Source organism: Petaurus breviceps, unplaced genomic scaffold (genome assembly GCF_028583685.1).
Source record: "Petaurus breviceps papuanus isolate PSGF00001 unplaced genomic scaffold, PetGlider_PUasm1.0 174, whole genome shotgun sequence".
NCBI lineage: Eukaryota > Metazoa > Chordata > Mammalia > Diprotodontia > Petauridae > Petaurus > Petaurus breviceps.
The window spans coordinates 58,650,683-58,665,729 of NW_027185761.1; the positions used below are offsets into that span (position 1 = coordinate 58,650,683).

The following is a 15,047-nucleotide window of genomic DNA, read 5'->3' on the forward strand; positions in this document are numbered from 1 at the left end:
GGGGTAAAAGCCACGTACTCCCACTTACTGGGTCCCAAAGTCCAGACTGCACTGGCCTCTCACCTTGTCCTTCGCATCTACATGTTGATAAATCTGCAGATGGCCACAGCTTCTGCTGATCTGGAGTCCCTCTGGCAGGCGGCTGGTCAGGCCCGCCCTGGGGCTAAAGCCTCAGCGTGGTGCTGGGCTCGGCTCCCAGAGTGTGCTGCTGGGCTGTTCTCAGCGGGAGGTTAGCTTCTCTGTGTCATTTTGTGGGTTCTGCAGCTCCAAAGTTTGTTTAGAGTCCCCTTTTTACATGGATTGGGGAGGGTGGAAGCTGGAGCCGCGGGAGGGTCGTGCTTCTACTCCGCCATCTTCATCTGCCCCATTTTAAAAAAATGAAAAAATTTAAAATTATTTCCCTTTAAGTGGACATATTCAAACAAAACAAATTCCCATAATGTATGTTTTATTCTATATGTTTAGTCTATCACCTGTCTTCCAGGAAGTAGGTAGTACGTTTCCTTACCAGTCCTCTGAAATTATCATTGTTCATAAAATTCATCAGAATTCTCAAGTCTTTCAAATTTTATCTTTTCAACATCGTTGTATATATTCTACTTATTCTACTTGTTTTACTTGGCATCAATTTATGCAAATCTTGTCAGAATTGAGCCAAGATGGCCAAGTAGAAGCAGGAAAACTCCGTGCGCTCCTCCCATAACCACCTCAAATACCTATAAAATATGACTCTAAACAAAATTTAAAGCTGCAGAACCCACAAAGTGACAGAGAGAAACAAATCTCCTGCTGAAGACAGCCCGACAGGCCAGCAGGAAGGGTCCATCACAGAATGCTGGGAGCTGAGCCCAGCCCCACATGAGCCTGCGGTTTTAGCCTCAGGGTAGCCCCAACCAGCATCGGCTGGAGAGGACATCTGAAGAGTGGATCATCAGCAGCTGTGGCAGTTACCAGAAGTATCAACCCATAAATGCCAAAGACAAACTGAGAGGTCGGTGTGGACTCTGTGGTATCAGGGGGACCAAGAGTGTGGTCCGGCATCTGCCCCCAGGGTTAGAAGGCGAGAAGCAGCGGAGGCACTGTGGCTGTGCAGCCACTGCCGCATGGCTGCTTCAGAGCTCCTGGCCTGCAGATCGTATGGAGACCAAGCAACCGTTCTGAGGAATAATCGCTCTTGCTTTAAACTGCGTGGATCTGGATTGCTGTCTCGGGTGGAGGTCCTGGGATGTGTGACCAGATGCCAGACCTTGTGGAGGCTTCAGAGAGGGAACCCAACTAATACCTTTGGCAGCTGAGAAAAACCCCAGCGATTTGGGACAAAGCTCTCTTCTCTGGAAGCAGAGTTCTATTGTGGCAAAAAGCTCAAAAGTCAAGTAATTGAGTGGCAACATGAGCAAGCAAAGGAAGCAAAGCAAGAATAACAGTCAAACCTTAGATTCCTTTTCTGGGGACAAAAAGGATCAAAGCATGGAACAAGAGGAAGACAATAAAGTCAGAATTCCTGTACCAAAAGCTTCCAAGAAAAATATAAATTGGTTGCAGGCCTTAGAGGAGCTCAAGAAGGATTTTGAAAATCAAGTAAGAGAAGTGGAGGAAAAATTGGGAAGAGAAATGAGAATGATGCAAGAAAACCATGAAAAGCAAGTCAACAGTCTGACTGAAGAAAATAACACCTTAAAAAACAGACTAACTCAAATGGCAAAAGAGGCTCAAAAAGCCATTGAGGAGAAGAATGCCTTAAAAGCTGAATTTGCCAAATGGAAAAAGAATCTCAAAAGCTCGTTGAAGAGAATCATTCCTTCAGAATTAGATTGGAGCAAATGGAAGCTAATGCCTTTATGAGAAAACAAGATACCATTAAACAGATCCAAACAAATGAAAAAATAAAAGGCAATGTGAAATATTTCATTGGGAAAACCACTGAGCTGGAAAATAGATCCAGGAGAAATAGTTGTAAAATTATTGGACTACCTGAAAGCCATGATCAAAAAAAGAACCTAGAAATCACCCTTCAAAAAATTCTCAAGAAAAATTGCCCTGATATTTTAGAACAAGAGGGCAAAATAGGAATTGAAAGAATTCACCAATCACTGCTTGAAAAAGATCCCAAAAAGAAAACTAGGAATATTATAGCCAGGTTCCAGAGTTCCCAGATAAAGGAAAAAATATTATAAGCAGCCAGGAAGAAACAATTTGAATATTGTCAAAACACAATCAGGATAACACAAGATCTAGCAGCTTCTACATTAAGGGATCAAAGGACTTGGAATATGATATTCCAGAGGTCAAAGGAGCTAGGACTAAAACCAAGAATTACCTACCTAGCAAAACTGAGTATCATGTTTCAGGGGAAAATATGGTCATTCAGTGAAATAGATGACTTTCAAGCATTCTTGATGATAATACCAGAGTTAAATAGAAAATTTGACATTGAGATACAAGAAACAAGAGAAGCATGAGAAGGTAAACAGGGAAAAGAAATCATAAGGAACACATCAAAGTTGAACTGTTCACATGTAAGTATTTACTTCATATTTACCTGGAGAGGCTTATATGAACTAATGCTGAGTGAGAAGAGTAGAACCAGGAGAAATTTGTACACAAGTACAGACACAACGTATGTGTGATGACCAACTTTGATAGACTGGACTCTTTTCAGCAATGTAGTGATATAAGTCAACCCCAAAAGACTCATGATGGAGAGAAATGTGTGCATCCAGAGAACTAGAAAGAACTGAGTTTATATCTAGATGGAAGCAAAATACCTGATCTTTTTCCTTTTCTTGTTTGGTTTTACATCCTCTTTACCATTTTTCATTCCATCTGATACAGTCTGTCTTTATAATGTGACTAATGTATAATGTGAAAGTATTTACAGATCTTATACCTGACTATATGCCGCCATGGGGGGGATGGGAAGGAGGGGGCAAAATGTGAAACTCAAGGAATTGTGGAATTGAATACTGTAAACTAAAAGTAAACAAATTAAAAAAAGATTACTCTGATTGTAACTCATAAAACTTTTCTCAGTATGAGGATAGTTGAAGGGAATATAAATGTATATATATATATATATTTATACATACATATATATGTCTATACAAGAGGGTATATGTGCATATGAGTGTACAGGCGTACATAGATGGCACAGGATCAACTGAATAGGAAGGGATGATATTTAAAAAAAAGAGGTGGGAGAGGAATATCATGAGAGAAAGAGATAAGGAGAGACAGAATAGGGTATATTATCTCATACAAAAGAGGCAAGGGAAAACTGTTACGATGGAGGGGAAGTATAGGAAGGCAAAAGGGAATGGGTCAACCTTACTCTCATTGAATTTGTCTTAAGGAGGGAATAACATACACACTCAATTGGGTATCTTACCCTAAAGGAAAGTAGGAGGGAAGGAGATAAGAGGGGGATGATAGAAAGGAGGGCAGATTGGGGGGGGAGGGTAGTTAGAAACACACACTTTTGAAAAGGAACTGGGTCAAAGTAGAAAACAACTAGTGGGGGGGGATAGGATGGAGGAAAATATAGTCAGTCTTTCACAATATATTCACTATGGAAATGTTCTACCTAACTACACATATACAATGTATATTGAATTGCTTATCTTCCAGTAAGTGTGGGTGATGACGGAAGAAGGGAAAGAATCTGGAATTCAAAGTTTTAAAATCAAAATGTTTTTAAAAATTATTATTTTTTACATGCACTTATATTAACTATACAGCTACTGCAGTATAGAAATCCATCTTGCCCTACCAGAAATTTGGAGGGGAATGGGAGAGGATATAGGACAGAGCAAATTGGGGGAGGGGGTATTCAGTGGGATCACTGGGAATGTTGGGTAGGGGACAGATGGGGAGAAAATTTGTAACTCAAAATCTTGTGGAAATGAATGTTGTAACCTAAAAATAAACATAAAATTAAAAAAAATCTTGTCAGGATTCTCTGAAACTCTCCTTTTTGTTATTCATTATGGGGCAATAATACTTTAAAAAGTTCATATACTATAATTTGTTCAACCTTACTAATTTGTAGGCACCTCTTTAGTTTTAAGTTCCTTGCCAGTAAAAAATAAAAACTTCTACAAAGTTTTTAATTTTTTTTTTTACATTTGGGCTTTTTTTTCTCTTTCTTTGTTCCCTTGGAAGGTATTGTCCTAGCTAGTTTAGTGACTATGGGGGCATAATTATAAAATTCTAGTTTTGATGGGTCAGGTTATTTTTGTTCTTGTTTCATTGTTTCAGTTGTGTTTGATACTTCATGACCCCGTTTTGGGTTTTTCTTTGCAAAGATACTGGAGTTTTTTGCTATTTCCCTCTCTACCTCATTTTGAAGTTGAGGAAACTGAGTCTAATAGAGTTAAGTGACATTGTGTAAGGTTACACAGCTAGTAAGTGTCTGAGACCACATTTGAACTCAGGGAGATGAGTCTTCCTAACTCCAGCTTACCATGCATCAGTGGACTTATCTTCTCACACCTCCCTCCCATATTTGTAATTTTCCTATTTTTGTGTGTGTGGGGGTCCATCTTTGCCAATATTTTAGGTATGAAGTGTAATCTCAAAGTTGTCTTCATTTCCATTTCTGTAGTTAATAGTGATTTACAACATTTTTTTCATGTGGCTATTTGAAAACTGCCTATTTGTATCTGTTGATTATTTGTCTACTGGGCAATGATTCTTGTTCATAGTAAGTATTTGAATCAGTTCCTTGTTTATCTTGGATATGAGGTCATTGGAGAATCTTGTGGCAAAGATTTTATCCTATTTAACTGCTTTCCTTCTAATTTTAACTGCATTGGTTTTGTTTGTTCAAAAGTTTTATTTTTATGTAATAAAAATTATCCATTTTTTCTTCAGTGGTCCTCCCTATCCCTAGCTCAATCATGAATTTGCTTTTGGGTGTGTGTGTGTGTGTGTGTGTGTGTGTGTGTTCTTAATCTGTTCCACTTATCTACCTAATTGTTTTTTAACTAGTATGAAATAGTTCTTCTGATTACTGTTTTGTAGTGAAATTTGAGATATAGGTCCTTTATTGCTCTCATTTTCCCCCCATTATTTTCCTTGAGCTTCTTGACTTTTTGTTCCACTAGTTGAATTTAGTTAGTTATTTTTTCCAGCTCCTTAATCCTTTGTCAGACTGAATAATTTTTCACCAAATAAATTTAGGTTGTGTTAGAAGTTATCATGGCCTAAACAAATGCAGTAGTTTAAGTATATATTTATTATTTTTATGTTATTTTTTCAATGTGGATATTGGTGGGTGTAGACTCTTGTATATTTGTAACATTCTTACTCTGAATGGATTAAGTCTTTTTATCTTTTCCTCTTGGGATTTGATGGTAATACGCAAAAAGAATGATAATTTTTGTAGATTTGTTTTATATTCTGCATCATTGCTGAAGTAATTAAGCTGCAGCTAAGTTTAGTTGATGCTCTAGCTTTTCTAGGTAGATGATCAAATCGTATGGAAAAGCAGTGGTTCTAGTTTTCTTTGTCTATACTTATTTCTTCCATTTTTTTGTCTTATTGCTATAGGTAGCATTTTTAGAACTATATAAAATAACAGTGATGATGACAGACATCCTTGGTTTACCCCAGATCTTAATATAAAGGCCTATTATTCCCCATTACAAATAATATTGACTTTTAGTCTTAGATCGTTCTGTTTAACTACATTGAGGAAGAGTCTGTTTTTGTGCTTTTCTCTCCAGCAAGGGACCATCTTATTAGCAGTATTCTTCCAGCATTGCCATATGGTGGTACATGCAGTGCTGTAGTCTCTAAAGAATTAAAGATGGGGAGCAGGGCAGTGCCTTATTACCAGTGAAGGTTCTGTCCAGAGGATATAGCATAAAGGAGGCCAGGAGAGATGTAGAACTAAAAAAAAAGAAAAGAGAGCGTATAAAAGAGTGAGGTACAACTTGTGACGAAGGTGCATGGTTGATGCTTATGGACCATCCTTAGTATCTTAAGTAAACCGTGGGTTGAGGATTCATTCACAGGAGTGTAAGGAGATGGAATACAGTGGCATAGAATGCAATAATGTGATCCACTTGGGACCTACTTTGGTGGAGGAAGGTGCCCTTGCTGGTGAGATGGAGACAAGTACCAAAGATTATTCCCTGGTTCAACCTGTCCTGTGGAAAGTATAAGCTTTATCAAGTCAGTTCCAGCTCCTGTTACCGCATTGAAAATACCTACAAAATATTTAGACTGTCTTAGAAAATGGACTGTTCTGAATGTCAGTATTTCTTTTTGAAGTCACTGATAAGTTTTGAACAAATACCTTTATAATTTGTAGTTTATCCTTATTAGCATATTCATTCATTCATTCAAGAGTGTGCACCCAGAACTAGTTTATGTTTTAAGATGCCTAGATTGTTTTTTTTCTGACATGTTTTTATACAGTCCTTGATAAAGTACCTTTGTCCTCTACCGTTTGTGTGGCTTTGTTCGCCCCAGGAATTTTGGTACACTTTACTCCACATGTTTTTAGAATGCATATGTGGTTACCATGTTAATTTTCTATTATGACTATTATTTCTACACAGTCTGCTATTAGCAACTACAATGAGCACATTTGACATTCTGTTATCTAACTTGTTGGTAAAAAATATTAAATATTGAAGCAAACATTAATCCATGCAATTTTACATATTCATTTCTGGGAAATTGTTAGGAATACATTCTGTTCTCTTTCCTTTCAAAACTGATGAGTGAAATACATGGAGATACTAATAACAACAACAATAATAAAAGAAATAATAAGCATTTATGTAGCGCTTTAAGTTTTGTGAAGTGCTTTATAAATATCTCATTTTATCCTTACAACTACTCTGGGAATCAGGTGCTATTAATATGATTTGCCCAGGCTGACAGTAACTATCTGAGGCTTCATTTGAATGAAAGTTTTCCTTATTCCAAGTACACTCTTCACTGTGCCACCTTGCTGTCTGGATATTGATTAATCATATTCCAGTCATACCCCTGACACCAAGAATGAGTTAGACGTACATTTCAGATGGAGGACTGCCCCATAGATGGCTTGTCCTTTGTGTTTTCCATCGATCCCTTCCAGATCCCCTGCCCTGTTTTTCTGCCACTGTGAAAATCTGACGACAATGGAAAGGTTGGCTTATGAGTAAAGGGGAGCAGAGCAACTTGAGGACCTCTGACATTGGGGGTGGCCTAGCTAGCCGAAAGGCCAGGTGCACTGACTGTTGAGCAGGAGTTCACTTTTCAGTTTCTTGTTAATGAGGAAGTGACAAAAGGAAGCCTTTTTTTGTCTTTTTTGGTAGCGTTATCCGATGACATTTTTACCACCTAAGAATAGTGACCATTTTTCTTTGACAACTCTGAGTTTCTGTAATACCGAAAAGTAGAATGCAACTGGAAGTCATCCTGAGATTTTCCATCATACTTTGTCTAGATCTCTCCTTTGCATGAGCCACAATCTAACTGTATTATGTTTATTTGCACTCTTCTCTCATTCCCATTATCAGGTTGTAAGCTCCGTTAGGGCAGGGATGCTATGTGTTTGATCTTTGTATCCCAGTCACCTATCATATATGCCTTACACGTTGTAGTCACTTAATGAATATGACTTGAATTGTTGAATTAACATCTTTGCTCACTTTTACTCCATGTTTTATTTAGCTTGGCCTGTAAAACTAGCTATTTATAAACACATAATTAATTTTAAAAAAGTTAAATAAAAAACTCGACATTGCATGGATACTTGGGGGAGCATATGGGATGTTCATACATGATCTTGTACTCTCATGCCATGATTGGACACTTTTCCTATGTTATTCTTATTGATAATATGTTGTAGCCAACTTGTGCCTATACATTATGTATTTCTCATTTCATTAGATGACTTACAACTTTAATTCTTACTAGACTGGCTTTCTCTGGCTTATTGCCATAGAGCATCACCAAAAGAATACTGGGCCTTGGTTTGAGGAAAAAGGGTCATTAAAAGCACTGCAGACCTTTTCTAAAGGCAGTCCTATTCACCTCTTGTTCTCTTCTGTCTAGGGGTCAATTCATTGTTTATCCTCTGTGTCCAAGTGATCTGTATTGTGATATATCATCAAGCTTTATGGATTGTATGTCATCTTGCATATCAGAATCCGTATGATAGGCATACTTTGTATGTGTTGATTTTCTTGTTTGAAAATTTAGGCCAGTCTCTTCTCAATTAAGAAGTTTTCCAGTATTTTGTTTCCAAATCAAATGCTTTATTAACTTCTGGTTTGCATCATTCATTTCCACCAGATTTTGAGTTACAAATTTTATCCCCGTTTTTCTCCCACCCACCACCCCAAAATAGCAATTGCACTGGATATCCCCTCCTCCAATCTTCTCTCTCCCCCACATCTTCTCTCATACCCCATTCAACGTTCCAGTAGGGCATGGTGGATCTCTATGCCCCAGTGCCTATTTATCTTATTTCCCAGTTATATGTAAAATAATATTAATAATAGTGTATATATATGTATATATATTTAAACCTTTGATTTTAAAACTTTGAATTCCAGATTCATTCCCTTCCTCCCTTGTCACCCACCCTTGCTGGGAAGATAAGCAATTCAGTATAGGTTGTACATGTGTAGCTGTATTTCTATATTTCCCTCCCTCCTATCCCACCTCCCACTTGTTCTATTCTCTACTTTGATCCCTTCCCTTTTCAAAAGTAGATGCTTCCAACTTCCCTCCCCCTCAGCCTGCCCTTCCTTCCATCATATCCCCTCTCATCCCCTTTCCCCCTACTCTCCTGTAGGGTGAGATACCCTATTTAGTGTGTATATCATTCCCTCCCTAAGCCAAATTCAATGCAAATAAGGTTGACCCCTCCCTTTTGCCTTCCTGTTCTTCCCCTCCATTGTAACTATTTTCCCTTACCTCTTCTATATGAGATAGTTTACCTCATTCTGTCTCTCCCCACGTCCTCTCATTATATTCATCTCTCACCTCTTAATTTCACCTTTTAAGTATTATCCCTTCCTATTCAATTGATCCTGTGCCCTCTATCTATGTATACGTGTAAACATATATACACACATTCACATATGTATTCATATGCCCATATACCCTCCTATATAGACATATATATATATGTTCCTATTCTTATTCCCCTCAACTATTTTCATACTGAGAAAAGTTTCATTACTTACAATTAGCGTTTTTCCATGTAGAAATGTAAATAGTTCAACTTTGATAAGTTCCGTATTATTTCTTTTCCCTGTTTACCTTCTCATGCTTCTCTTGCTTCTTGTATCTGAACATCATATTTTCTATTCAACTCTGGTTTTTTATTGAAAGTCCTCTATTCCACTGAATGACCATCCCCTGAAAGATGATACTCAGTTTTGCTGGGTAGGTGATTCTTGGTTTTAATCCCAGGTCATTTGACCTATGGAATATCATATTCCAAGCCCTTCAATCACTCAGTGTAGAAGCTGCCAGATCCTGTGTTATCCTGGTTGTGTTTCCAAAATATTCAAATTGTTTTTTTCCTGGCTGCTTGTAATATGTTCTCCTTGATCTGGAAATTCTGGAACCTGGCTATAATATTCGTAGGAGTTTTCTTTTTGGGATCTTTTTCAGGAGGTGAATGGTGGATTCTTTCAACCTCTATTTTGCCTTCTGATTCTAAAACATCAGGGCAGTTTTCCTTGAGAATTTCTTGAAGTATGATTTCTAGGTTCTTTTTTTGATCATGGCTTTCAGGTAGTCCAATAATTTTAAAATTATTTCTCCTGGATCTATTTTCCAGCTCAGTGGTTTTCCCAGTGAGATATTTCACATTGCCTTCTATTTTTTCATTTGTTTGGATCTGTTTAATGGTATCTTGTTTTCTCATAAAGGCATTAGCTTCCATTTGCTCCAATCTAATTCTGAAGGAATGATTCTCTTCAGTGAGCTTTTGAGATTCTTTTTTCATCTGGCAAATTCACCTTTTTAAGGCATTCTTCTCCTCATTGGCTTTTTGAGCCTCTTTTACCATTTGAGTTAGTCTATTTTTTAAGGTGTTATTTTCTTCAGTCAGCTTGTTGATTCTCTTTTCATGATTTTCTTGCATAGTTCTCATTTCTCTTCCCAATTTTTCTTCCACTTCTCTTATTTGCTTTTCAAAATCCTTCTTAAGGCCCTCTATGGCCTGTAACCAGCTTGTATTTTTCTTGGAAGCTTTTGGTTCAGGAGTTCTGACTTCACTGTCTTCCTCCTGTTCCATGCTTTGATCCTTTTTGTCCCCGAAATAGGAGTGTAAAGTTGGGTTGCTCTGTTTATTTTGCTTCCCTTGCCTGCTCATGTTGCTACTAAATTGCTTGACTTTTGGGCTTCTTGCCATAGTAGGACTCTGCCACCAGAGAGGGGAGCTTTGTTACAAACACTGGGGTTTTCTCAGCTGCTGAAGGTATTAGTTGGGTGCCCTCTCTGAAGTCTCCACATCCTTTGGCAAGCTGGTCACATATCCCATGACCTCTACCCTAGGCCACAATCCAGATCCAAGCAGGTTAAAGCAAGAGCGATTACCCCTCAGACTGGTCGCTTGGTCCCCCTATAATCTGCAGACCAGGAGCTGAAGCTGCCATGTGTGGCTGTGGCTGCAGGGCCGCAGGGCCTCAGCTGCTTCTCGCCCATGGAGCAAAGGCCGATGCACTCCCAACTACTGGATCCCAAAGTCCACAGTGTACTGACCTCTCACTTTGTCCTTAGCATCTATGTGTTGATAATTCTGGAAACTGCCACAGCTTCTGGTAATCTAAAGTCCCTCAAGCCAGTGGTTGGTCAGGCCCGCCCTGGGTCTAAAACCTCGGTGTGGGGCCTGGCTGGGCTCCAAGTGTGCTGCGCTGGTCACTTCCTGCCGCCCTTTCGGTCTGTCCTTAGCAGGAGGAGGGTAGCTTCTGTGTGTCGTTTTGTGGGTTCTGTAGCTCCAAAGTTTCTTCAGAGTCAGCTTTTACATGAATTGGTGGAGGTGGAAGCTGGAGCCCCAAGGAAGTTCTGTTACTGCTCTGCCATCTTGACTCCGTCCCCCCTGTATTTTTTGATTGAGTCATTTTTCACAAAAAGCATATGAACAGAGTTATCTCTTTCACATCTTTGTAATGACTTTAAATACATGCATGGGAGACACCTTTTTGGAGAGCCTTTAAGGTGGTGTTTTGCTGTATTGAATCACATTCTTTTTTTTTTTTTCTCAGTCAACCTGTGTAAACACAGTGGGATATTGTATTCTACACCTTTCAGGCAGTTGTATTAATATAAAGTCTACTAATTTTTGATATTCTATGTGCTTGCTTTTCAACCTTTACCAGAGATATCTTCAAAATGCATGTAGATTGTTCTCATAAAACTTTTTTTTTAAAAGAAAATAGGCATTTGGGATATAGTAACTGATATTTTCTTAGTAGCCATTTTTTGGAAATACGATAATATCTCTCTCCTAATTTGGACTGGGCCACTTTTTGGATAAGGATTTCATGTTTAAAGAATCAGTGTTTACAGGCAGCCTAAAAATAGGTGATTCTTACCAACTTTGACTCCCTATTCCACCAAACTCTGAGTGTTGTGGTAGACATGGTTAGGTATTATATAGGACTAAGGCCCATCTGTTGCATGGGTGGCCAAGGCCAAAAAAATCTACTGTCAAGTGGCCAGTCTGCTCATGAGCATTTTTGTACGTAATGAGACCAGGCCTAGGAAAGAGCACATGGTTCGTTACTAGTACTGTGCTGTCAGCTTTTCCTCCATGGTAGAGCCTGCCAGAACTTGGGCATCAGTGGTCAGGCTTTTGAGAACCAGTGGTCACCTCAGTGCTCCAGTGAAGTCTCAGTGCAGGACTTTATATCCATACAGTGTCAGGAAATTAAAATATTTTCACATTAAAAATCTTTTGTGATTTTAAACATTGAGATAGTTTCTATGGGATAAAGTTCTAATGACGATGAAAATGTGGAATTATGAGCCAGTCTTTTATAAAAATAATATACATTTATGAAATAGATCAATATTTTTATTCTTTTAGTTTTGCTTTTGAAACATTGAGTTACTCTGTAGTTGAGTTGAGGTTCCTTATTTTATAAATGGACACTGATTTTTGGAAACCATTTGTCAGATGTCATTAGAAGAGGGTTTACAGCATAATGCCAATATCCTTAGAAATATTTTCTTTAGTGTGTTATATATCTCAAACTAATAATTTAATTTTATGCAACATTTTTACTATGTATTTTTTTCAGATGGCCTCATTATTTCCTATGTATGTTGTGGGGTACATTGAGCCGTACAAATTTCTGAAGATCATCTTTGTGAACATGGTAATTTTTAATTCTAATATAATTTGATATTAAATTCAAATACTTTGATGGAAGTTTTCTAATTACTTTACATACTTTATTATAGAAGTTTAACCAAAGTAGTCCTAACTAAGACATATTCATTGGACTTTGCATAGTAACATTTTTTGTCATTCTTACTCCTTGTGACCTCATTTGGGGTTTTCTTGGCAAAGCTGCTGGAGTAGTTTGCCATTTCCTTCTCCATATCATCTTACAGATCAGGAAACGGAGACAAACAGGGTAGAGTGACTTGCCCAGGGTCCCACAGCTAGTAAACGTCTGAGGCCACATTTGAATTCAGGAAGTCCTGGAGCTCTGTGCATATGGTGCCTGCTGGCCACCCGTTATCACGTGATAGTATGATCATAATCTTTTGACATTCATCTTTCCCTGTGTTTTTTGAGCCCTGTACCTCCTCTTCAGTGTCATCCCTTCCTCTTTTCTGTTCCCTCCATTCTCTCCACTCCTTAGTTCTTTCTCAGCTTATCAGCCTTGTGCCATCTGTGCTCTCTCCGTTGTTTCACGTCTTGGCACCTTGGTGAGTCAGCTTCTCTTCGCCCTATCGCTCATCACACCCTTTGAAACTTCATCCCTGGATTATCTGGACCATCCATCCTATTTGCTCCTATCCATGTGCTGCTGAACAGAGCTGGAAGAAAAGCAAGAAACTGCTGACTGGGGTTATCCATTCTCAGCTTGAGCCCCAGGGGGGCAGGGCAGACACTCTCTTGGCCTTAGTGGATCAGCTTCTGCACCCTCAGCGCGCTTGTTCCATGCATTCTCATCTCTTCTCAAACCTTCGGTGACACCCCCTCTTCAGCTCTCTCTGATTAGGGCCTCACCTCATAGTTCCCCAGAAACACTGATAGCATTACCTGAGAGCTCTTCTCTCTCCCTGCTCCTCATTTCAGATAACTCAGACAGCTTTCCCTACTATTTCCTCCTTCACTCTTGTCTCCAATGAAGAGATGGCTTTGTTTCTTGCCAAGACCAGCCCTTCTACAGTACCCTTGATTCCAGTCCCTCTCAACCTTTCTAGCAAATTGGTCTCACTGTCTTCCCATTCCCTTTTATTTTCCTTCTCTATCTCCTAGCTTCATTTCTGCTACCCAAAAATGTCTACTTCTTGCTTCTCTTCAAGAAAAACATCTCACTCGATCCTACATTTCCCTATGAACTATTTTCTAAATCTCTTATCTTCTTTGTGGTGTAGAAAGCCACCTACACTTACTGCTTACACTTCTTCTGTCTGTTCTAAACCCTCTGCAATCTATTTTCCAACCTCATAATTCAAACTAAAATTGCCCTCTCTAAAGTTAGCAGTGTTGTTTTAATTGCCAAATCTGATGGCCTTTTCTCTCTTTTTTTTTACCTCTCTGAAGCATGTGACCCTGTTGATAACTCTTTCCTGCGTGACCACTCCTCTCTGTTTTCTTGTGACACTGCACTGTACCAATTCTCCACCTATCTCTCTGATCATTAACTTATCCTAGGGCTTCTTCTTTTCTCTTCTATATTTTTTTGCTTGGTGATCTCATCAGATTTGAGGGGTTCAGGTTTCTTTTTGGCAGATGATTCTCAGATTTTGATATCCAGCTCTAATCTTTCACTTGAACTACAGTCACACATTATCAACTGCCTCTTTGATATCTTGGACTAGATTTCTCAGAGTTATCTCAGGCTCAACCATGTCCAAAAGAGAATCATCTCTCCCATCCCCTTTTCTGCCCCAGAACTCTACCTGCCCCCAAACTTTCCTATTACTGTTGAAGGTACTACTATCCTTCCAGTCATTCAGGCTAATAACATTGATACCTTCTTTTATTCTGTATTGTCACTTCACACTCCAGGTAATTACCAAATCTTGTTCCTGCCTTCTCAGCATCTTCCCACTAGACTACTTTATCTCAATTTACAGTCACAAAACTAGTTCAGACTCTTATCATCTCTTAGCTGGAATACTGAGATTGCCTAACTTGCTTACAGACTTACCCATTATAATCCACCCTTTGCTTAACTGCCAAGGCACTTTTTCCAAAAATTGGTCTGATCACATGTCCCACTAACTGAGTTTCAGGGTCAAGTATAAAGCTTCACTGTTTGGTGCTTAGAGCTCTTCATAAACTGGTCCCTTTCTGCATTTAAAATTTTGTGCTTGAGTCGCCTTCACCTGCTTGTACAATCCAGGTACACTAGCCTGCTTATGATTCTTGGAGAGATATTGAGATATTCCATTTCCTATCTTGAGCCTTTGTCCTGACTGTTCCTTATACTTAGATATTATATATTATATACTATTATTATATAATATATATTCTTATAATTTGCCCCTTACGTCCCTGGAATTCTGTAGGACACCTTTCCTACTCCCTGTTGTCAAAGCAGTTAGGAAACAATACAGCAGGACCGTCACTCCCGACACCGTACCTGCCTTAATGCAGCCTCAGAATTTTGGACTGCCACATCACTGTTGACTCGAGTACAGTGAAAAGTGGCATTAAAATCATAGCTCTTGTGAGCAAAATTACTCTACAATCACACTTTGCCTGTTTTGAAACTTGAGAACTTAATTTTTCAAGTCAAGGGTAAGACTTTCCTCCAATACTGGTAATCTCAATAGTCTAGATATTCCCTCTAGATTTTTAGATCTTATCCTATCTGTATAGGACTGCCAATTCTGTGTTTCTT

At 38.8% G+C, this 15,047-nt stretch overlaps 1 protein-coding gene across 1 annotated transcript in view; it reads left to right on the plus strand.

The window, feature by feature from the left end:
- The window catches only part of LOC138158498 (probable C-mannosyltransferase DPY19L2), a 162,735-nt gene that overhangs the window by 92,876 nt on the left and 54,812 nt on the right, over window positions 1-15,047 (plus strand). The window contains exon 10 of the mRNA XM_069084566.1: window positions 12,261-12,338. Within this exon, the coding sequence (XP_068940667.1) occupies window positions 12,261-12,338 (78 nt within the window). The remainder of the gene's footprint in view (window positions 1-12,260; window positions 12,339-15,047) is intronic.